General features: G+C 45.2%; 1 protein-coding gene across 1 annotated transcript in view; it reads left to right on the top strand.

Annotated features, from left to right (window-relative positions):
- Positions 1-23,989, top strand: part of TF (transferrin) — a 587,202-nt gene that overhangs the window by 66,842 nt on the left and 496,371 nt on the right. Inside the window, exons 3-5 of the mRNA XM_033958374.1 lie at positions 14,807-14,915; positions 18,348-18,539; positions 18,945-19,080. Coding sequence (XP_033814265.1) covers positions 14,807-14,915; positions 18,348-18,539; positions 18,945-19,080 — 437 coding nt within the window. The remainder of the gene's footprint in view (positions 1-14,806; positions 14,916-18,347; positions 18,540-18,944; positions 19,081-23,989) is intronic.

Below are 23,989 nucleotides of genomic sequence, written 5' to 3'. Positions count from 1 at the left end.
AACGATCGTCTCCATTTGCATGCAGGCCTTTACTGAATCAGTTGGCCGGCATGCAAACGGAAACGGATCGTGCACGGTTTGGATGTTTAGTGAATCCTGGCCATTGAAAGTTAAGATGTTGATCACAATTATTATGTTTCATTTAGGGAATTAAAGCAGTCTTTATTCCATGCACATTAAATGGAAGGTAACAGTAATCAAGTGTCAAAATGGTTTGTGTGTGTGTGTGGGGGGGAAGGGGGAGATGGCAGTTAGGCACTTTAGGCCCAGATTTACTAAAAGGTAGTGATTCAATCGCTGTTGGCCGATTACTGGCCGATTTTGAAACAGCGATTAATTCACTACCTTTTTTGCATGCAAATGATTTGCACGGAGGTGGAAATCATTTGCATGCAAACTCCCCAATTCAAATCACTTAGTGAACGATTGAGTCAAGGCAGCCCTGACAGTAGTGACAGGAGAAGCAGCCCTAAGAAAGTCCCTTCCAAGGGAGGAGCCCGAGGCGCCTGAGCCTATCAGGGACTTAAGCCCCTCCCTGTGCATCACATGATGCACTGGGGCGGGTTGTTTCCAGGAAGCCTAAGGAGCAGGAGGGACTGAGCACCCCTCTTGCTCCCAACATTTTGAGGTACGGGGAGGGGTCAGGGAGTGGGGGTCCGGGTCGGTGGCAGGAGGAGTAGGAAAAAGGAAGTATTGATACCCTTATATAAGACTTTGGTGAGACCTCATTTAGAATATTGTGTACAATTCTGGAGGCTGCACCTTCAAAAAGATATAAAAAGGAAGGAGTCGGTCTGTGATCTTCATCATAAGGCGTATGGGGACAGACAAAGATCTGAATCTGTATACTCTGGAGGAAAGGTGGGAGAGGGGAGATATGATAGAGACATTTAAATACCTATTTAATATAAATGCGCATGAGTCGAGTCTCTTTCATTTGAAAGGAAACTCTGCAATAAGAGAGCATAGGTTGAAGTTAAGGAAATACTTTTTTACAGAAAGGGTGGTAGATGCGTGGAAAAGTCTCCCGGAAGATGTGGTGGAGACAGAGACTGTGTCTGAATTCAAGAGGGCCTGGGATAGGCACGTGGTATCTCTCAGAGAGAGAGAAAGAAATAATTACTGCAGATGGGCAGACTAGATGGGCCATTTGGCCTTTATCTATTGTCATATTTCTATGTTTCTAAATTATTACATCCATCAGAGATGTTCAGGGGAGCAAATATGATCAGGAACAGCAAATACCAAAGCAGTTTGTTCAGTATTATAAGGATTTTATGGGAAAAAAGACTCTTAATATTGTTGCACAGCCGGTACCAGGTCCTGAGGCGGGTACCGGGCTGAGCGCAATCGCTGATTCTGGTGTGCCCTCAAAAGGTGAAAGCCCTGCTGGGAAAATAATGTTCTGGGAAAATAATAGTCAGAATGGCAAAAGATCCCCAAACACAATAAGGCTTTATTTGGTAATTAAGCCAATGTTCAAACATGTATCCAAAATAAGGGAAAAAAAAACCACCAAACAGTTCACCTATTCCGGCTAGTAGCCCTGCAGTCCTTCTGGCTGCCAGATCAACACATAGCTGGCCACACCCTTGCCTCAGGGTAAGCCCAGGAATTTCCTTACTGGCTTCTTTTAAAAAAACATCCAAAATTGGTAAGTATTCCACAGTCCTTGAAATCACAAACTTGTCCCTGCAAAGCTCACTGTGCCTGCCTAAATATAGCCAGGCTTCTCCTACCAACCCTAGTAAGTTGGTGGGGGTGGGGAATTGCTGAATCCACTAACAAAACAGCCTTGTAGGCCCCGCAATCCCAACCCTTTGGATCTTGTGTGGATTCTGCCCCCAATCCCCACCGTAGCAATCAGTGGCTTTAACTTTCAAAAACAGAGAAAAAAAAACACATTACAAAGTCCTTTCCAGGCAGGGCAGCCTTTTCCTGCAATGGTCATTCCCAAACAGCCAGCCCAAACAGTTCCTTCTTCCAAAAACAGAGTGCAGTTGAAAGCTTTTCCAAGCAAAAGAAATAAAAGGAAAAACTTAACTCTCATCCATCTGGTCATAAACTGGTTCCAGTGCAATGTCCTTAGCTTCCTCCGGCATCAGGCAGTCTGGCTGGTTTACAGGAAAAGATTCCTCTGAATCCTGCATTTCAATTTCATTCTCCTGCTTGACTTCTGGAGCACCTAGCCATAAGTCTGTTTCCTCTGTCCTCTCTCTCCCTGGCTTGCACTTCTCCACCTGCCTTGCTCTGGGAGAGCCACACCCAAGCCTGTGTGTGGGATCGGCAGGCTTCAGTTTTCCCTGGGTTTTCTCCTGCTCTTCAATTAGTCTCAGCAGGTTTGTGCCTAAAGGGGCTAGAGCCTATTTCTTAGGCTATGTCCTACCAGTGACTGGCCTAGGTTTAAAGGAGTTTTTGTCCTCATAATGTCCCAACTCCTCCCAGGGCTTCTGGTCGTGGGAAAGCTCCCCAGAATCTGAGTGCTGCTCCATGCTAGTTGGAGAGCTGCTGCACTGATCAGCTCTCTTCAGCTTCAGGGCTAAGTTCCTATGCTTTCTAGCTGGAACAAGGCTAGCTGTAGTGCTGGGCTTGTCACAATATGGAAGATATGGCTAAATGTTTCAAGGGACTAAATTTGCCCAAAATAGATGAGGGACAGCTCGAACTACTGAATTTCCCACTTAAAGACAAAATCAGCCTTTTTGCTGATGACATACTTGGATATATTGGATGACATATTTGGATTTCATCTGAGCTTGGCTCTTCAAATATTGCAAGATTTTGGGAAACTTTCCAGTTTACAAGTGAATTGTAGCAAGTCAGAGCTATTGCTAGCAGGGGGTCCTATTCCACCTATGAGCAAGCCCATGAGATACCTGGGAATTTATTTAAGCACTGATTCACTTACCGTGTTTAATGCCAATGTTGTCCAACCCATAGATATCATTGGTAAGTTGTGTCAAATGTGGTATGACCTTCCTTTGAGTTCTCTAAGTAGAGTGGCACTAGTTAAAATAGTTATGCAACTAAACTGTTATACTCACTCCAAACTATAACAATCTGGCTGCTTCATAGAGATGAGCTGAAGTTTAAAGCTATAATTTCTGTTTATTTGGAGATCGAAGGCTCCTATGATTAGAATGGCAAAATTGACCCTAGACAAATTTCAAGGAGACCTAAATGTCCCTGATACCAGGTTGTATAATGTAGCAGCCCTTATGTGCTGGATCCATGGGGATTATACAGGACAGGAACTTTTTTTCCCTCAAGGTTGCATGCCAAGAGGGATGCGCCCACCACTACCAAGCCTGTTTCCAATTCTTACTCCTACTAAGGAAGGCATGTAAGTGGTGGAGACGCAAGCGGGGATTGAGTCCTAAAGTATCCCCATTCTTGTTGTTGGAAGGCAATTCAAAAGTTCTTCCGGAATGGGAGCACTCTGTGTTTTGAGACTGCGCATCTTGGGGCTGTATTTCCATGTAACAGCTGCTGCTGTTATCTCCAGGCTCCTTTCCCTCTTTCTTTCTTTTTTTTTTTTTTTAAATTCTATATTGATTTTTAATCAAAAACAGTTTCATACAAATGAAAGAACAGTAGGTATTACATACATTACACTAATATCTGTACAAGTAACATAGATATTATTCAATAATTTCAATTTCTTGCATATAATAATAGCACAATATAACCTAATATATAATAGAAATGAAGACTAAAGTTACCCAAATGTCACTATCAATATTTACTCCACTCCTTCCAACCTCCCCTCCCCCTCCCCGGATGTGTAAAGATAAATGAACCAAAGGAGAGATATGATAAATATACATTATTACATTTTTACAAATTTAGCCAATGGGCTCCAAACTTTATTAAATACCTCACTAAATCCCTTACACTCTGCGTTAATTCGTTCATATCTGTACATAGTGCACACATTCACCCACCAAAAAGTATAACTTATTCTATCATGATTCTTCCAATTACTCATAATCAATTGAATGGCTATTCCTGTTAGGATCATAAATAGATGACTCTTATATTTATCTAGAGTGGATTTCACATGTAAAATCGTTTCACAAATTATAGCCTCATATGATAGTGGAACATTTGAATCCAAACTAGATTTATTTGTCCCCAAATTGACTTCCAAAATATAAATATAAACGGACAAAAATATAGCAGATGATCCAAAGTCTCTATATCAATATGACAATGCCAGCATCTATTAGACTTAGAACTATCTATTTTATTTAATCAAACTGGGGTCCAGAAAATCCTATGTAACAAAAATAACCATGTTTGTCTCATAGATGCTGACGTTGTGCATTTCAATCTCCAAGTCCAAATTCGTGGCCAACAAGACATAGAAATATAATGTTTTATCTCAATGCTCCAGATGTCTTTAAGACTATTTTTAAGCTTTTTATTCAAAAATCCAGAAATCAATTTGTACCACTGGGCAACCTGATATCCTACTAAATCAGTTTGGTAGCAAAGGATTTGCAAACTAAAATAAAGTTTTTTAATTTTTCCATTCAGGGAACCCACTCTGAATAGCCTGCTTCAACTGCAACCACCTATATTGTTGAGACTTTAAAATGCCAAATGATTGTTGCAGCTGTGAAAAATCAAGCAGTTTTCCATTAGATATAACATGATCTAATGTCCGACTACCCGCCTGCATCCGATTCTTCCAAGCGATCCCAGCACCGCCTATTTGAATCTTGGAGTTTAACCATAAGGACTGCAAAGTAGATTTCATTATAGGAACATCCATTAATTTATCAATAAATTTGATTGTTTTCCACGTGTCCAATAAATCACATTTTCCTTAGCGTAACTAGGCATTCTGATATTTAATATATGAGAAAGTCGCATCGGGGACATTATTTTCCACTCCAGATATAACCAATCTGGTTGATGTTCCAAAAGCTCAGGGAGGATCCATTACATACCTTGACGCATTATATAGGCTTGATGAAACCTATAAAAGTTGGGAAAATTTACCCCACCCTCCGCAATTGGTTTTTGTAGAGATACTAAAGCAATTCTTGCTTTTTTCCCTAGCCAAATAAATTTTCCTTTCCTTCTTTTTAAAAGGTGCAGCAGAAGTGAGGTATCCCCATTCGCCAACTGTTTTCTTATTTCCAAATTCAACACTATTGGGACTCAACGTAATGTGCATGAGGGAGCATGGGAGAGAGGGGAATTGGACAGTATGTTCTCTGAAACACTGGCTCCTCTAAACAAGTTGTCCCATTGGTATAGATTATTAAAACTTTCAAATACCTTATGTTTGTTAAACTGCAAGAACTCTGGCAGAGAAATCTTAGCCAGAGTTTCTCAGAGAAACAGTTCCTAGAGTGTTTTCACACACTTTATGACTTCTCTAGATCTGTTTACAGGACACTTAGTATAAAATTCTGTACAAATATCATATCAGAGGGAGGCTCAATTTGGACTATGGGAGAGTGATTTATGTGTCAAATGTAAATGTAAGCTGGGCACTTATGTCCTCTCATTTCTTGAATGTTCTACCTTGACTATTTGGTGGGAGCTGTTGCCCCTGATTGAGCTCACTATACATTATTCAGTAGAGTGAGATTATGGGGTGGTGGTGTTGTTGGGTTCTCAAGCTTTGTCCCAGGATTTAGTAAAAGGAACTGTAAACCTCTGAGCAGGAGAGCTGACCAGGCTAGCTCTGCTGATTGATAGTGCTGACCTCCCTTGTACTAGTGAAGATGAACCAGAGAGAGACTGCTAGTTAGAACACAGACAAGCTGTAACACAGTATTCTAAGCCTGTTTGCAGCCCAGCCAAAACATTGGAATCTAAAAGGCTGCATGTCCCTTTAAAGCAGAGAACCAACAGGAAGCTGACATTAGAGCATTCACAGCTACAGAAGGAGCTTTCTCCCTTCCCCCTCTCCAGGTTGGGGAGGTGTGGCTTGGAGCAAGTTAAAGTGAGGCAAGTGAGAGCCACAGAGGAGGAGGGGCAAAGAGAGCTGAAGGGAGAGCCTCAGAGAGAGCAGTACTTGTCTCTCTAGCTGAACTCTGATGAGGAGAGAGACTGGGAAATGGTGGACGCTTCAGAGGTGCCTTCCACTACAGCGAGAGGCAGCTAGAAGGCTTTGAAGCAATGGACATTGTAAGCCATTTGTTCCAGAAGTGGGAGTAGAAGCCATGGACACAAGTTAAGGAAAGTTGTGAGTTTTTGTTTTGGATTCTTATCTTTTGCCAGGAAGTTTTTGGCTTTGCTTTATTTTTGTAACTTTCAAAGCAGTACTCTGAAGAGTTAAATTGCATGGACTTAAGCCTTGAACTCATTAGCATTCCAAAATAGGTATGCTCTGCTAAGCCCAACCTTTTCAGCTGAGCTGGAGGCTGATCAGCCAGTGATAAGCAAAGGCAGGCTGAACTAGGAAACGTAATGACCTGTGGGTTCCATTTGAATGTGCTTTCTACTGTATGCATTCTTTGTGGAAAGATTCAGAGTTAGTGAACTAACTTGCTTACAAGCTCTCCTAAGGTTTTGCCCAGTAAAAAGGAGATTCTGTCTAGGAGTTTCTGGAGAAGATTATTTTTGTCTGTTGAAGATTATTTTTGTCTGTTGAAAGCTTTATTTTTCTGCAGCATGTATTTGTTTGCTTCTTTCTCCTGCTCTTTTGTAATATGAGAATAATGATATTGCAATTCTAACAGTACTGTGCTGGTGAAAAGAACTGGTAAAGTGAAGACTAAGGGCTAGATTCCGATCTGTGCAGGTCCTATTAATTCTCAAAACGCCAATATGCAGATGGGGCGATTGGAGGAATGCCCCCCATCTGCCTGCCCGGATCGCTCTATAGCGATCCCAGCTCATGCGCAGCCCATCTGTAGATGGTCTGCGCATGTACTGTACCTCCGGGCCCGGCGGAGATTTTTTTTTTTTTTTTTAAATTGAGCCCGTGATTTTAACCCGCTTAAGCCCATGGGTTAAAACCAAGGGCTTGCACTGCGGAGAAGGGTGGGAGAATCAGGGCAGGCAGGCGATCCGGGGCAGCGGGAGAGTCGTAACAGAGCAGGCAGGAGAAGAGCATCGGGGTGGCAGGCAGGAGAGATTTGGGGCAGCTGAGAGCAGGGCATGCAGAGAGCAGGGCTTCAGAGAGTCGGAAAGACGTTTTCGACCGGTCCCCAGCAGTCGCTTCTTGGGATGATTGGCCAGCCCAGTCGGTTTGGAAAATTTGGTTGGTGAATTGTGTGCGTGTCTATTTTGCATGCATTTCTCCTCATTTGCATGCACGGAGACATTAATGAATGGGGCCTGAGGGAAATCTGGTCGCAAAGAGGTAGCAAACCAATATGTACACAATTAGTTTGCTTTGTGAATCTAGCCCCATAAGTCCAGACACTGTTTTGTGGTTTTTATTATCCCAGGACAAGCAGGCATGATATTCTCACATGTGGGTGACGTCATCTACGGAGCCCCGATGCGGAAGCATTTTCAAGCAAACTTGATTGAAGATTTAAGTTTGCTCTGCTGCTCCACGCATGCGTGCCTTCCTGCTCCACTAGGGGGCGCATCCCCTCGTGGTCTCCAGTTCAAAATTTTCCGCTGAGCCTAGAAGTCGTGTTTTTTCAGGCTCTGCCCCAACTGCCTTCTAGCACCGCGATTTTTCTTGTTTTTCATCGGTTAAGTCGCTGTGCGCGAAATTTTTTCTTCTTCAACTTGATTCCTGCTTCGTTTGACCGACCCGGAGGCTTCCGGGTCCCCGTGGCCGCGTGGCTGTTCGAGCCGCGGCCACTTTTGATTCTATGTCCCGGCCTTTGACCGGCTTTAAAAAGTGCACCCGGTGCGAGCGGCTTCTTTCCATCACAAACCCGCATCGCCGGTGCATCCTCTGCCTGGGGGCCGCTCATCCAACCGACTCCTGTCCCCAGTGCGCTACTTTCCAGAACCGGGCCCTCCGTCGAAGGAAAGCCCGCATGGCAGATCTTTTTGCCCCAGACCAACCTTCTACCTCGGCCTCGAGGTCGGCCCCGGCCTTGACCTCGGCCCCGAATACCTCGGCATCGCCTCGAGACTCGACTCCGAAGTCCTCGGGACAACAGAAAGCCTCGGCTCCAGGTAAGTCCCCTCTTCCCTCTTCAGGTTCTGTACCAGCGAAGAAACCAACCTCGGGGACACCGGCGACGCATGGCGGAAGTCCCATGCTTACAGCCCCGACGAAGCCCTCCAAGCCTTCGGGCCGTGCCTCCACCACACGGGAATACTCTGATACGAGGTCGCCCCCGGTGGAGTGCACCAAGGCAGGGGACATGCCTTCGATGCTGTCCGTGCCCATCTTCCAGGACCTACTCCGAGCAATGATCTCCTCGGAGCTGTCCGCTGCAATGGCCCATCTACAACCGGCCTCTGCCTCGACCTCGACCCCGCAGGTGCCAGACCAGCCTGAGCCTCGCGTCGAGCCACCTCGGGGAAAAGTGCGCAAACTTCGCCACATCTCATCCTCCTCGGACTCCTCGCCGAGGCACCCGAGGCGTTCTCCCTCCATAGACCGCCACAGGGCAAAACGTCAGGCTAAACCAATAGAAACCTCGAACCACCGTACCTCTAAGAAGGCCCGGGGTTCCCACACTCTACGAGGCCGTTCACCTACACCTCGTACGGGACCGCTGAAGGTGGCAGAGTTATCACTCTCCAACCCACGCATCCTCCGAACTCCCCCTCGGACCGGGGCTCCGATCCGAGGTTTCGGGCTTTCACCAAGGGAGTCCGGGTCGAGGTCACCGATTCGACATCGATCGGTACCCCGAACCCCGGCATCGTCTCCGAGGGGCTCCTCGAGACGTCGGAGATCCACGACCCCGGAACACTTTCACAGTACTTCCCCGGTCTCGGAGCTTGGATCGGAGCAGGAACCTCGCTACTCGAGGGAAGCCTCCCCTTCCTTCTCCACCTGACGGAGGTCTCGTTCACCGACCCCCCACGGGGACTCGGGAACATCCCGACCATCCTTCTCACGCTTTGTCCAGGACATGGGCCACGCCTTGAATTTAGACCTCCAGTCCGACTCCAGATACTCTAAAGAGTACCTAGCGGAACTGGATATGCCATCACTACCCAGAGAGTCCCTTCGCTTACCGCCTAACCCGATACTCCAACAGGCTCTCTTCAGGAACCTGGAGACCCCCTATATGGTCACAGCCGTGCCCTCCAAAATGGAGGCCAAGTACCGTACAGTACCCTTTCCGGGTTTTGAACAACCACAGCTCTCCCACCAGTCGCTGTTAGTAGAATCCTCCTTAAAAAAGGCTCACCCCTCCCGGGTCTCAGCGGCGGTCCCCCCAGGCCGAGAAGGCCGAACCCTAGACAAGTTCGGCAGAAGACTATATCAAAATGCGATGATGGCCTCTAGGGTGCAAAGCTACACTTTCACCATCACATCCTACCTCAAACACCTCATTGGACTACTGAGAGCCTTTGAGACTGACCTACCGGCCTCCCGCCAAGGAGCCTTTAGCCTACTTTTGGAATCCCTCTCCAACCTACGCCTCCATCTATTCCACGCGGCCTACGATGGCTTCGAACTCTCCTCCAGAGAGGCAGCTTTTGCTATCGCCATGCGACGACTAGCTTGGCTACGCCTGGTCGACATGGACCCCAACTTACAGGACCGGTTGGCTAACCTCCCCTGCGTGGGAAAAGAACTGTTCGATGACACTATCGAGGCGGCTACAAAACGCCTCTCCGAACACGAACGCTCATTTGCCTCCCTCGTCCGACAAAAGCCCAAACCGCCCACGTCCAGGCCGTATAGGGCCCCTCCACGCCGCTACCCACAAAAATCCACTCCTGCCTTCTCGCGGCCTCCACCCAGGCGTCCGCAAGCCCACCACCGGGCCATGCCCAAGTCCCAACTGCCTGCGACTACCAAACCATCCCCGTCCTTTTGACGGGAAACGCGGAAGGGGGCGGGCCTCCTCCGCCATAGTCCCAAGCCTCCTTCCCATCAGGGGTCGCCTCAAAGCCTTTTACCCTCGCTGGGAACAAGTCACGTTGGACGCATGGGTCCTTGGCGTGATCTCATCAGGATACTCTCTCAACTTTCGGACCATTCCTCCGGAAAACCCCCCAAGGAATTGCCCTCCCAACCGGACGCAGCTACCCCTACTCCTCTCCGAAGCTCGAGACCTGCTTCGCCTGAGAGCAGTGGAGGAGGTTCCCCCCGACCAACGGGGGAAGGGCTTCTACTCCAGTTACTTCCTGGTACCGAAAAAAATGGGAGACTTACGCCCAATACTAGACTTGAGACGCCTCAACAAATTTCTGATACGAGAAAAATTTCGGATGCTTTCCCTACCGACCCTCTACCCCCTGATCGACGAGGGCGACTGGCTCTGCTCCCTCGATCTGAAGGAGGCATACACACATGTCCCAGTGCACCCCGCTCACCGCAAGTTCTTGCGTTTTCAGATAGGGGACTTGCACCTACAATACCGTGTCCTTCCCTTCAGCCTAGCATCGTCACCTCGGGTCTTCACCAAGTGCCTCGTGGTGGTCGCAGCAACCTTACGCTCCCAGGGCCTCCAGGTATTCCCCTACCTGGACGACTGGCTGATCAAAGCCCCGTCCAGGGAAGCGGTTATCTCAGTGACCCAACAGACTATTACCTACCTACAAAGTCTGGGGTTCGAGATAAACTTCCCAAAATCCCAACTACGCCCCTCCCAGTCCCTACAGTTCATCGGGGCCACGCTGGACACTGTTCGCCTCCGTTCCTTCCTCCCCCCTCCGCGCCTAGAGGCGTTAGTAAGCCTGAGTCGAAGGTTTTCCCTGCTGACCTCGGTATCAGCTCAGCAGATGATGACTCTTCTGGGCCACATGGCCTCCACCGTCCACGTCACCTTCGCCCGCCTCCATCTGAGAATTCCTCAATGGACCCTGGCCTCTCAATGGCGTCAAGACCGGGACCCGATCGACCGCCCCGTGACAGTGACGCCTTCTTTGCAACGATCGCTCCGCTGGTGGGCCGACTCTTCAAATCTTTCCAAAGGTTTGCTCTTCCTCACCCCACCCCACAGCAAAATACTCACCACGCACTCGTCGGAGTACGCTTGGGGAGCCCATCTGGACGGCCTACGCACTCAAGGGATGTGGTCAGCAGAAGACCGTCGCTGCCACATCAACGTGCTAGAGCTTCGGGCCATCTATCTCGCAGCTGTAGCTTTTCAACATCTGCTCCACGACCGAGTGGTTCTCATCCGAACCGACAACCAGGTAGCGATGTACTACGTAAACAAACAAGGGGGAACAGGGTCTTGGTCCCTTTGCCGGGAAGCCCTGCGCCTCTGGAAATGGGCAATCTCCAACAACACCTTCCTTCGAGCGGTGTACATACAAGGAGAACAAAACTGTCTGGCGGACAGACTCAGCCGCCTCCTCCAGCCACACGAGTGGTCACTGCACTCTCACATCCTACGACAAGTGTTCGAAAAGTGGGGGACGCCTCAAATAGATCTATTCGCATCCCCCCACAACCACAAGCTGCCTCTCTTCTGCTCCCGGATGTACTCCCCGGACCGGCTCGAGGCCGACGCCTTCCTCCTCAACTGGGAGGGAAGGTTCCTATACGCGTTCCCGCCGTTTCCTCTGATACTGCGGACGCTTGTCCACCTGAAAACAGTACAAACCACCCTGATCCTGATTGCTCCTCGCTGGCCACGCCAGCCTTGGTTTTCCCTTCTACTTCAACTCAGTGCCAGAGATCCACTGCCTCTGCCTCTGTTTCCCTCTCTACTATCACAGGGTCAGGGTTCGCTGTTACATCCCAATCTTCAATCTCTTCATCTGAATGCTTGGTTTCTCTCCCCCTGACTGCTCTCCCCGTATCTCAATCAGTCAAGGAGATATTGGAGGCCTCTAGAAAGACCTCGACGAGAACCTGCTACGCCCAAAAGTGGACCAGATTCTCAACCTGGTGCTCCTCCCACAGCCAGGACCCGATGTCTGTCCCCGTCCCTCTGGTCCTTGACTATTTACTTCAACTATCTCATTCCGGCCTAAAGACCAACTCCATTCGAATACACCTCAGTGTGATTGTGGCCTTTCATCAGCCCCTGGAAGGGAAAGCCCTCTCGCTCCATCCCTTAGTCTCTCGCTTCATGAAGGGTCTTCTGAATGTCCACCCTCCTCTCAAACCCCCTCCGGTGGTTTGGGACCTCAACGTGGTTCTGGCTCAACTAATGAAACCTCCATTTGAGCCCCTAGACAAATGCCATCCAAAATTCCTAACTTGGAAGGTAATTTTCCTGCTTGCGCTCACGTCCGCTCGGCGGGTTAGTGAGTTACAGGCTCTAGTAGCGGACCCACCCTTCACGGTATTCCATCACGACAAGGTGGTACTCCGCACCCATCCAAAGTTCTTGCCTAAAGTAGTGTCTGATTTTCACCTCAATCAGTCCATTGTCTTGCCAGTATTTTTTCCCAAGCCCCACTCTCACCCCGGAGAGGTGGCGCTCCATACTCTTGACTGTAAGAGAGCGTTGGCCTTCTACCTCAAACGCACTCAGTCACACCGGAAAGTCCCACAATTGTTTCTGTCCTTCGACCCAAACCGGTTAGGTCACCCAGTCTCCAAGCGCACCTTGTCCAACTGGTTGGCCGATTGCATCTCCTTCTGCTACGCTCAGGCTGGTCTCACACTGCATGGTCGAGTAACGGGACACAAGGTCCGAGCGATGGCAGCCTCCGTAGCGTTCCTCAGGTCCACACCTATTGAGGAAATCTGCAAGGCTGCCACGTGGTCTTCGGTTCATACTTTCACCTCCCACTACTGTCTGGACTCACTGTCCAGGAGCGATGGCCGGTTCGGCCAATCGGTCTGCGAAATCTATTTGCTTAAATTGCCAACTTCCCTCCATCCCTTTTCAATTAGCTTGGAGGTCACCCACATGTGAGAATATCATGCCTGCTTGTCCTGGGATAAAGCACAGTTACTTACCGTAACAGGTGTTATCCAGGGACAGCAGGCATATATTCTCACAACCCGCCCACCTCCCCGAGGTTGGCTTCTTTGCTAGTTAAGTGAACTGGAGACCACGAGGGGATGCGCCCCCTAGTGGAGCAGGAAGGCACGCATGCGTGGAGCAGCAGAGCAAACTTAAATCTTCAATCAAGTTTGCTTGAAAATGCTTCCGCATCGGGGCTCCGTAGATGACGTCACCCACATGTGAGAATATATGCCTGCTGTCCCTGGATAACACCTGTTACGGTAAGTAACTGTGCTTTTTGAACTAGAGCCAGACTGTATAGTTTGTGAAGCCAGTGTGGCCAGGTTGGCTCAGAGCTTTTTGGGACTGTATTGAAAAGTTATTGCAACCTGCTGACAATATCAGTGTAGGCTGACCAGGGGACAGAAATAAAATTTTTGTGCATTCCTGGGTGTGTGTTTCCCTTGCCTGTAAAGACATGGTCATTTATCTGATATTATACACCCTAGGCTGGTGCCTAGAGAATAGCCTGAAGGATTCTTTAGTAGGAAGGAACACTCCAAGTCAGTATCCATTGCAGAAAGCCCGGTTCGCTGCACCTATCAGAAACCGTGGTTGCGACAGGGCTCAAGGTATATCTGCCCCACAATGTAGATTTATTTATAACATGTTACTATTGATTTAAAAAAAACCCTGATTTTGTTATATTGGGTTTCAGAAGATTCACCACCTACATTACAGTGGAAGGCACGACTGAGAAGAGCTAGCTAAGTTTGATACACAAACGTACTGTAATTCTGCACAGTCTGATGAGAAATATTATGCAGCCTTATAGGAAAGAATATTGGACATGTCTACTACTAATTGTTGCTGTTTCGGACATTTTAATTTCAGTAACCTGGAGGGAGAAAGAGAGGGGGAGGAATGTTTGGTGTGAATGTGAGGATTAGTAGAGAGAGATATGAGTAGGCATGGGGCGAGTGCTATGATGTGCATGTAGGGAGTGGATGTGCATGTCTGACTGTGGGAAGGTGAACATTAAAGTGGGAGGATGACAGGGCTTCATGCCCGCTCTAATTGTATCTTATTTGTACATAAATTTAAGTCTGATTACTATTATTAATCAGGTTACTGTTGTTGCTGTTTTGTTATTCTATAATGGTTTGGGTACCATCTTCTGGCTTGATTAATCTTGAAAGGTTTTTGTACACAATTTGGTCGCCCTTGCTGCTTCTATATGCTTTGCTCTGAGTGTGGTGTGGCCTTGTGTTTATCCAAATACTGTCAATAAAATAAATAATAATTTTAAAAAAGACACTCTCCACTTGCTCCAGTTTATATTAATAATTTTCTTATTCTATATACATCAGGAAGAAAATTACAATCATCAATAGATAACCTGCTCTCGATCCCATCACTTGTATCCTTACATCTTACCATTCCACTGCTTTGGATATATAGATCCATTTCTTTGGAACGCACTTTCCCCTGACATTAGAAAGGAACTATCTTTGAAGAAATTCAAAGCATTTCTTAACACATCTTTGGTCTCAGCTTTTTCTTCCTCCTCTTGTTGACAAGATTTTTTTTCTTCATTAAGTTTTATTGAATTGTTTTTATGTAGATTTTATTGTAAACCTTATACCAGTAGGTGCCTCATTCAGGACATATTGAGGTATATCAAACAATGTAAATAAATAAATAATGTAATATAAGATGTGAGAGGCACATCTGAAAATGGAAGGTGAGTGAGATCTGTGTGAAACACTCAATTTTATGCTGAAAATATGGAGATGCACAATAATATTTATCTTTTGATCTTTTGCCTTTTTCAGAGTGAACAAGCAGATATTATAACTGTGGATAGTGGTGATATTTATAAAGCAAGCCTCTTCCCCTTTCATCTGAAGCCCGTCATGGTTGAGGATTATGGCACAAGAGAAGGTACATTTCTTATTCTGGGTTCTTATGTAACAATGAACATGGTGTAGTGGGCCTGCTAAGAATGCAAAATTTATCATATGTGCTGTTAGATCCAGTCAAAACATTTCATACCTTTCAAGAAGTCAACATTTCATTTGGATTATTAGACATTTTTATACCTAAAAGATTGCTAAAATTGCTCAGTCTCCTCTACCAAAATCAGCAAATCTCCTGTGATGGCACGCAAGGGTTCCCCGTTTGGGTTTTTTAATATGTTTTCACATTCCATCTAGAATGATTGCTGTCAGGAAGATGGTATGTTAATATTTAAGATAAATAATAAATATTTTGGGTAAATAAATAATAAATAATGCATGGGGCTGTGAAAATTCCTCTTCCCAGAACTATTGCATGGAGTTCTGGTAGATCCCTTTTTTTCCTTTGAAATGATATAAAAGACCCCTTGGAGCCCTATAAGATTTTTATATGTATGAAGTTTTGCTTCTGTGCATGATATCTTTCATTATCCCAGGATAAGCAGGCAGCATATTCTCATGGATGAATGATGTCATCCACAGAGCCCTGGTACAGACAGTGCAAAAGTGTATTTTCACTTTAACTTCTTTAGAAGTCTCGAGACCACCCATACCATGCATGAGCTAGTGCCTCCCCATCTGACGTTGGCTCACGGGATCATCAGTTCTTAGTTTTCCATGCAGCTAAGGAGTTATGTTCTGAAGTTAGTTCAAGTGCATGTTTTTTCTTCATTTTTTTATTGCCTTCCCATAGTTTTAGGTTCTGGTTTTCTTCATTATTTTTGTCACCAAGTATTTCCTCTGTGAATTTTTTTATTTTTCTTTTTTCAGATTTATGGGGTCCCTCTCAGTTTCCTCGCAGTCCAACTGCATCGATATTTTTTCGGTCTCTGATTTACTCAACATCTGATATGATTGAGTCCATTGACTTTGCTGTGGATATTTTTCCATCGATGTCCAAGCCTTCTAGCAATTTCAAGAAGTGTGCTCAGTGCAACAGGGCCATTTCTAACACTGACCCACACAGCTGGTGTCTCCAGTGTCTTGGTCGTGAGCATCGGATAGACTCTTGTTCTCTCTATTCTACATTCCAGAAGTGTTCTTTGAAGGCTATGCTTTTGCAGCAAGAAAACTTTTCAGTACACCTGCATCACTGATGATATCATCTCCACTGGCAACGAGCAAACACCATTCTCCAGAGGCATCAGTGTCAACATTGGCACCGGCACCCTGCTTGATGTCTTTTCCATTGATACCACCAGCTTCTTCACCTCCTAAAAATGCTAAGAAGCATTCTCATGCCTCACCTACCAGTCATACATCGGCATCTTCTCAGGCATCAAGTCAGTTGATGCACGCCAAACGCCAACAAAAAGTCACGTTCTCCTTCTCTGCATTTGGTGCCTCTTCATCGAGATCCTCAATGCTTCGACACCCTGTGTCACCTACTGTACCAACATCTATGGTACCGGTGCAGACCTTACAAGACCAAATTAAAGAGTTACTGCAGAGGGAGCTGGAACTTATGCTACAGGCACAAACAATCCATGTTCCTCCCTCGACTCCATCAGTACCAACCCACTCCACTCCATAAGGGACTCTGGTACTGAAACACTTCCAGCTCAGAGGCACCATGCTTCTCAGTCTCATTCTCCTCGACACCACAGCATTTCTTCTCGCTCCACATCAGATTGGCACTGGGGTACAGGTAGAAGCTTCTCTAGACATCATAGTCACAGGTCTTCTCATCTGGACCACACCCCATCTCCAACGAGGGAAAACTGACTCAGATCTTATAGACTGATCCTTTTCTGATCCAGTGCTCTCTGCCCTGGAATCCTATGCCATTTCTTTGGATTGCTAGATGGAGGTCCCCACCAGAGAGCCTCTCATTCACAAAATTAATTCATCAGATGGGGCAGGCTCTTCTGGTCAAAATGGAATCCAAGTCTGAAGTAAGAGCTGAGCTTTTTGATGCATTAGACTTTGAACAAATCCCTAAAGATTGTTTGAAATTTCCTTTCCACAATTTGATGAGGGATGCTATGTTTAAAAACTGGGAAACACATCTCCTTATTCCTGTGGCACCTAGAAAATTAGACTCCCTTTAAAGAGTCCAATCATGCCCAGGATTTGACAGGTCTCAACTACAGCATCACTCACTTTTGATTGAGTCTGCTCTCAAAAAAATCCTCCAGAAACAGAACTTAAGCTAGTGCTCCTCCAGGGAGAGAGGGCCATACCCTGGACAAGTTCGGCTGCAGACTGTACCAGAATACCATGTTAACTAGTTGTATCCTGAGTTATAACTTCTACATGACATTTCATTTATTTTTTTGAACTTTATTTAGTTTTTAATGCCAACAAAAAGTGCAATACAATTTATATACAAATAATGATAATCAACCAAGCACTTATAATCAATCAGTATCTATACAAAAGATAAAAATTCCCTCCCCATTCCATCATTACCATCAGGAATAATACCAAAACAAAAGATATATCCCCCCTCCCGCTCCCACCCCCCCTGGATGTGTGGGTGAAAAACAACTGAAAATAAAGATAAAGGACAACTATTGCAAATCTACAAAAGACGTCAATTGACCCCAAACTAATTTGAATATCTTATGCCCCAGCTTATCAGCATTCATTTTCTCATATTTATAAGTTAAACATAAGTTCGCCCCCCCAAAAAGGAAAACTAAGGTGATCCCAGTTCTTCCAATTGCAAGTAATCATTTGCATGGCTATTCCAGTCATAATAAGGAAAAGCCGGCATTTATAGCGATATTCTCACATTCTCAGATATTCTCACATCCCTCCCTCCTCCCCTAGTTGGCTTCTTAGTTTTTTTTTACTAAACTGATGGTCCTGAACTGATGGATGGGAAGGCACTCATGCATGCGTGGTATAGGTGGTCTTGAGACTTCTAAAGAAGTTAAAATGATAGTACACTTGTGCACTGTCTGTACTGGGGATCCATGGATGATATCACCCATCTGTGAGAATATATGCCTGCTGTCCTTGGATAACACCTGTTACAGGTAAGTAACTGTGCTATATGAACTAAACAAATTTAACCTAGAGGCTATAGGTTACCTAAACATGAGACCAATTGTTTTCTCTTATTTTATCAATGGAAGACACTTTGGAAGTTTATTCAAAAAAATATTGTTTGCTTTCCATAGGCACAGTATGTGGAAAAAGTCCTTTTTGAATAACGCCCCTTAATTGTTTAAGGTCCCTTTTACAAAGCTGCATTATGATTCTCTCGTGGCAAATTCACTGAAGCCCATAAAAATTGAATGGGCTTTGGTGCCTTTGCCAAGGATGAATGGCTACTGCGGCTTTGTAAAAGGACCCCTAAATGCGTATTGCTCTAATTCTCATATCTTTTAACCTGGTTTTCCCTCACTAGAATCAAAAACCTGCTATTATGCTGTGGCGGTGGTGAAAAAAGAAAGCAACTTTAAGTTCAGTGAACTTAAAGGCAGGAAGACCTGCCACACAGGTGTGAACAAAGCAGCAGGTTGGATCATGCCTGCTGGGACACTCATCAATAAAAGACAACTTAAGTGGGAAGGGCCAGAATATGAATCCCTTGAGAGAGGTAACTATCATATAGCATGTGAAAAGATGGAATAAAAATACAGAAAACAAAGATTAAGGGAGACAAAGTACAGAGAAAAAGTAAGATAAAGGAATGGACTGCAGTTCTTGACTTTCTACATCCTGAATTCTCTTTCCCTCTAAATAAAATTTTAAAAAGTCATTACCAAGCCAGTGAAAAAGTAGCCTAGTGGTCTGAGCAGTAGATTGAGAACTAGGGGAGCCTAATTTAATAGTCACTGTTTTTGAAACTTACTGGGGTAAATTTTGTAAAATAGCTTACTTTAATGATCTGGTCCTTTAGCATAAACTGGTATGTGAGCTTCTGAAATTCAGTCCAGTTGCTGAAGATAGTCTTTACATCTGTCTGTTTCTATATTGACATGTTTTATCATTCCTAATACAGCTATGGCCAAGTTCTTCATGGCCTGTGTTCCAGGTTCCAATGAACCAAATCTCTGCATCCTCTGTAAAGGGTCAGGACAGAACAAATGTGCACGCTCTGAAAATGAACCCTACTACAACTATAAAGGAGCCTTTCGGTGAGTACCTCTGTCATAATGTGATTAGACTGACAATCTCAGTAGAGCTAGTCAGAATACAAGAAGCCCAGAAAAGATTTTATAACAGGTTGTCTATAGGTGAAGTCCAAGAATGCATCTATTTCTAGCCTATTTTTTAAAAAATAGGTGCTTGAATGAATGCCTGCTGTATATGTCTGTATAAATTAAAAGGGTTAAATCAGCAGAAATTGTGACAAGACTAGAACTGAAAACAGGAGCAGGAATAAATGTTTATATGTAGTATACATGTATATGCAAGTATTTTATAAACTAAACATAAATTATAATTCTGTATATATCTTAAAAATATGCACTTTCTTACATGTGCATAGGGAGAGGTATGGTCAGTATGAAAAAGGAGGTATTCATGCCCCTGTATAAGACTCTGTTGTGACCTCATCTAGAATATTGTGTACAATTCTGAAGACTGCAGGATGGAGTCAGTGCAGAGGAAGGTTATTAAAATGGTCAGTGGTCTTCTTCATAAGGTATATGGGGAGGGAGGGATGTGAGACTTAAAGATCTCAATCAGTGTACTCTGAAGGAAAGGTAGGAGAGGGGAGATATGATAGAGACACTGAAATACCTATGTGGCATAAATGCACATGATGTGAGTCTTCTTTCATTTGAAAGGAAGCTCTGGAATGAGAGGACATAGGATGAAGTTAAGAGGTGATAGGCTTGGGAGCAATCTAGGGAAATACATTTTTACAGAAAGGGTGATAGATGCATGGCATAGTCTCACGGTAGAGGTGGTGGAAACAAATATTGTGTCTGAATTCAAGAAAGCATGGGACAAGCATGTGGGATCTCTTAAGGAGAGGAGGAGATGGTGGATGCTACAGATGGGCAGACTGGATGGGCCATTTGGCCTTTATCTGCCATCATGTTTCTGTTTTTACACCTGAAAAATCCCTTGTAAAATTACCCCATGAGGTTTATATTCACTGGTATGGCTGCAATTTAACTGTAAACACATAAAGGATAAAATTTACCCAGCTGCAGTAAGTGTTTTTTAAAATGCTGACTGCTGCCGTCAAAATTATGCCTGGATATTCAATGCTGAACCATGTCTGGGTACTGGCATTAAAAATATGGTTATATGTGGATGGTTTGCACTTAACCGGATAAATGCCAATATTCTGCCTAGAAAATGACACAGTGACTATTACTCGCTGCTAGCTGCAGGTAACCCGCAGGAATGGGGAAAAAAAAATCGACTGGTTGTCATGGGTATAGAGATAAGGCCATTTACACTCCCTCCCTCCCTATCACGGGTCCAACAGCCCTCGCATCTTCCCTCCCTGGCTAACGATCATGGGTGGCAAAAAACAAAACAACAAACCTGCAGCTCTCCTGGGTTGGCCCCTTCGCGTCTCCCAGAGTGGGCCTACCAGCCTGTTAGAAGCTTTCTGCATGCCAGCACTGCTCCGGAACCTTCTTGACACAAAGTTCTTCCTTCCAATGTAACTTCCGAGGGTGGGGGCAGTTGGACCCATGATAGGGAGGGAGGGGGGCTGCTGGACTGGTGAAGGGGGGGGGGTTGTGTGGCTGCTACTGCACCTGTGAAGGGGGAGGAGGTTGCTTGGGCTGCTGGACTGGCTGGAGCTAAAGGGAAGGGAGGCAGTTTCCGGATCTGGTCTGGGGAGTGAGGGGAATGGAGGGTGGAATGGAGCTGGAGGGAAGGGAGAGGTACTAGACCCATACCTAGGTGCTGAAGGGAGGTGATAGAGGTGTTGGACCATGGAAAGGAGGCTAGAGGGAAGGGAGAGAGGTGCAGGACCTGCAGGGAGGAATAATAATAATAACTTTATTCTTCTATACCGCCACAATCTTGCGACTTCTAGGCGGTTTACAATCAAGAGTGCTGGACATTCAGCGAAATACAATAAGTAGATATTCAGAGGAAATACAGAGATCAGAGACCTCAGGAGGCAATATTATAGAAATACAATTTGCTGAGCGAAAATGTAATATGTACATTTTAGTAGGTAATGTCCGACAGGACCTGTTGGGGATAAATAGCAACGTAAAGTTACGATAAGATGAAGATAACAGATTATATTTATAACAGTGCTGTAAGTTCAGGTGGAATAGGGAGGGGGGAGGGAGAGGGAGAGTGGGTCAATTGTTTAGATATTTCTGGAACAGGTATGTTTTTAGGCGTTTCCTGAATTCCCCGTATGTAGTGGGCGAAAGCAGTTGGTCTAGGTCTTTGCCCCATAGGACTGCTTGGTGAGAGAGAAGGTGTTCGTGGTGTTTTTTCATTTTGCAGCCTCTAACTGGAGGGGAAATGAGTTTTGGGTGTGTGTTTCTCTTGAGTTTGTTATTAGAAAATGCGAAAAGGTCCCTTATGTACTTGGGGGTCAGGCCGTATAGTACTTTGAAGCAGAGGCAGGCAAATTTAAACCTTACTCGGGCTTCCGTTGCTAGCCAGTGCAGCTGCCGATAGTAGGGTGTCACGTGGTTGAATTTCTTCAGCCCGAAGATAAGTCTGACCGCAGCATTTTGCATTATTTGGAGACGTCTCACATTCTTTTGTGAGATTGCTACTTAGGCGATGTTGCAGTAGTCAAGCTGACTCAGTATGAGGGATTGCACTAGGATTCTGAATATTGACGTATCAAAGTATGATTTAATGGTTCTGAGTTTCCAGAGAGTAAGGAAACCTTTTCTGAATAGGGAATCCACTTGTTCCTTCATTGTTAGGCATTGGTCTAGAATAACACCTAGTATTTTCATGGTGGGCTGAATAGGGTAGTTGAGTTTGTTGATGCATAGTGGGGTTTTATTGTCAAGCGGGTGAGGGGAGGCAACGAAGAATTTTGTTTTTTCTGGGTTGAGCTTGAGCTTGAAATCTGTCATCCATTGTTCCATCTCATTTATGGCATCGGATGCCTTGGGTATGGTTTCCGAGAAGGAGTTGGCGAATGGGATCATGATCGTAAAGTCATCTGCATAGCTGAATAGTTTTATTCCTAGTTGGGTTAGTTTCACACCTAATGAGGACATGTAGATATTGAAAAGCAGTGGGGAAAGCGGTGACCCTTGTGGCACTCCGGATGAGTTGCTCCAGGTGTTGGAGTGTTCGTTGTTAAAGCGTACCTGGTAAGAACGGATGTGAGGAAGCCACGAAACCAGTTTAGTACCTCAGCTCTGATACCAATGGCGTCTAAGCATTGCATCATTTTCTCATGGTCTACCAAGTCGAATGCAGAGCTCATGTCGAATTGCAAGATCAGGGCGTTGAGGCCCTTACTAAATAATAGGCGCAGATAGTCTAGGATGGCAGCGATTACTGTCTCCGTACTGAATAGGGTTCTAAAGCTGGATTGAGTTTCATGCAGGAGAGAGAATTGATTAAGGTAGTCCATTAGTTGGGTGTGTACCAGTCCTTCCATGATTTTTACAATGAATGGGATAGATGCTATTGTTCTGTAGTTTGTTATTAGCGCTGAGGATTCTTTTCTATTTTTTGGGATGGGGGTTATTATTATGTGGCCATTGTTAGTGAGGAAAGTCCCATTTTTTTAGGTTGTGGGTTAGGTAGTGTAATAGTGATATTTTGAATTCTGGTGGTGCCACTTTCATAATCTCCGGAGGGCACGTATAGAGTATTTGTTGTAGAGTTTGGTGTAGGTATTCCATTCTGGATCTAGAAAGGAACTCCAGATCATGTCTGTAGGTATTTCATTGTCATGTGAGTTAGCTATTTGGTAGTTGCTGGGGATAATTGTTACATCGTTATTGCTTATACAGTTATTTTTTAGGTTTTTAATTTTGGAATCAAAATATAGAGCTAGGTCCTTCGCGGTGGGTAACTTCGTGTTGTGCTTAGGTGTGGTGTAGCGGGTGGTGACTATGTTGAATAACTCTTTTGTATTGATTCCTTGTGAACCTTTGCATGATAAGTTAATTTTGGTGGAGTAGAACGCTTTGCGTTTGTCTTTTATCAGTTGTTTGTAGGTTTTTATGTAGGCTCTCCATTTGTTGTGGTCTGTCAGTTCTCCTGTTTTATTCCAAATCCTTTCTAGACGCCTAGCTGTTTGTTTCGTTTTTAATAGTTCGGTGTCGAACCATTTGTTGTATTTGTTTGCGTTGCTTTTGCTTTTATGTATGGGGGTGATTTTATCTAGGATGGAAGTACTGGTTGTATTCCAATGGTCCCATAAGTCTATTCCTTCCTCTATTACTGTATGCGGTTTGTATTCTGACCAGTATTCTTCTGGATTAATATAGCCTCTTGTTTGATGTTCTTTTTTTATCATCAGACGTGTTTTAGATTTTCGGTGTGAAGAGAGAGAAGGAAAGGGAAAAAGAAAAGTTGAACCAAGGGGATGAAGGAAGAGTGTGTAAATATTGAACATAGTGGAGGGAGGGAGAAAAGAAAGAATGTAAGAGACACATTGGTGTAAGGGAGTAAGAGAAGGGAGAAGCTGGACACAGGGGGATATATAAAAAGAGGGCAGATGGTGAACATGGATAGGGGCATAGGAACAGGGTCAAAAAGGGGAATGCTGCATGGGGAATATGAACAGTGAGGGGTAATTTATTTTTATTTAATTATTTATATTCTGCATATCCTACAATTCAATGCGGATTACAAATTATTCAGGTACTCAAGCATTTTTCCCTATCTGTCCTGGTGGGCTCACACTCTATCTAATATACCTGGGGCACTGGGGTATTAAGTGACTTGCCGAGGGTCACAAGGAGCAGTGCAGGTTTTGAACCCTCAACTCCAGGGTGCTGGGGCTGTAGCTCTAACCACTGCACCACACACTCCCCCAGTAATGCTAGATATGTGAGGGTATATTGTAGCCGGCACGCTCCAGGCAGAGGCCCTGGGAACAGTGGCGTACCAAGGGGGGGGGGGGGGGGGGGGCGG

This window comes from Geotrypetes seraphini, chromosome 9, assembly GCF_902459505.1.
Source record: "Geotrypetes seraphini chromosome 9, aGeoSer1.1, whole genome shotgun sequence".
NCBI lineage: Eukaryota > Metazoa > Chordata > Amphibia > Gymnophiona > Dermophiidae > Geotrypetes > Geotrypetes seraphini.
This window is presented reverse-complemented; position numbering and strand designations above follow the sequence as displayed.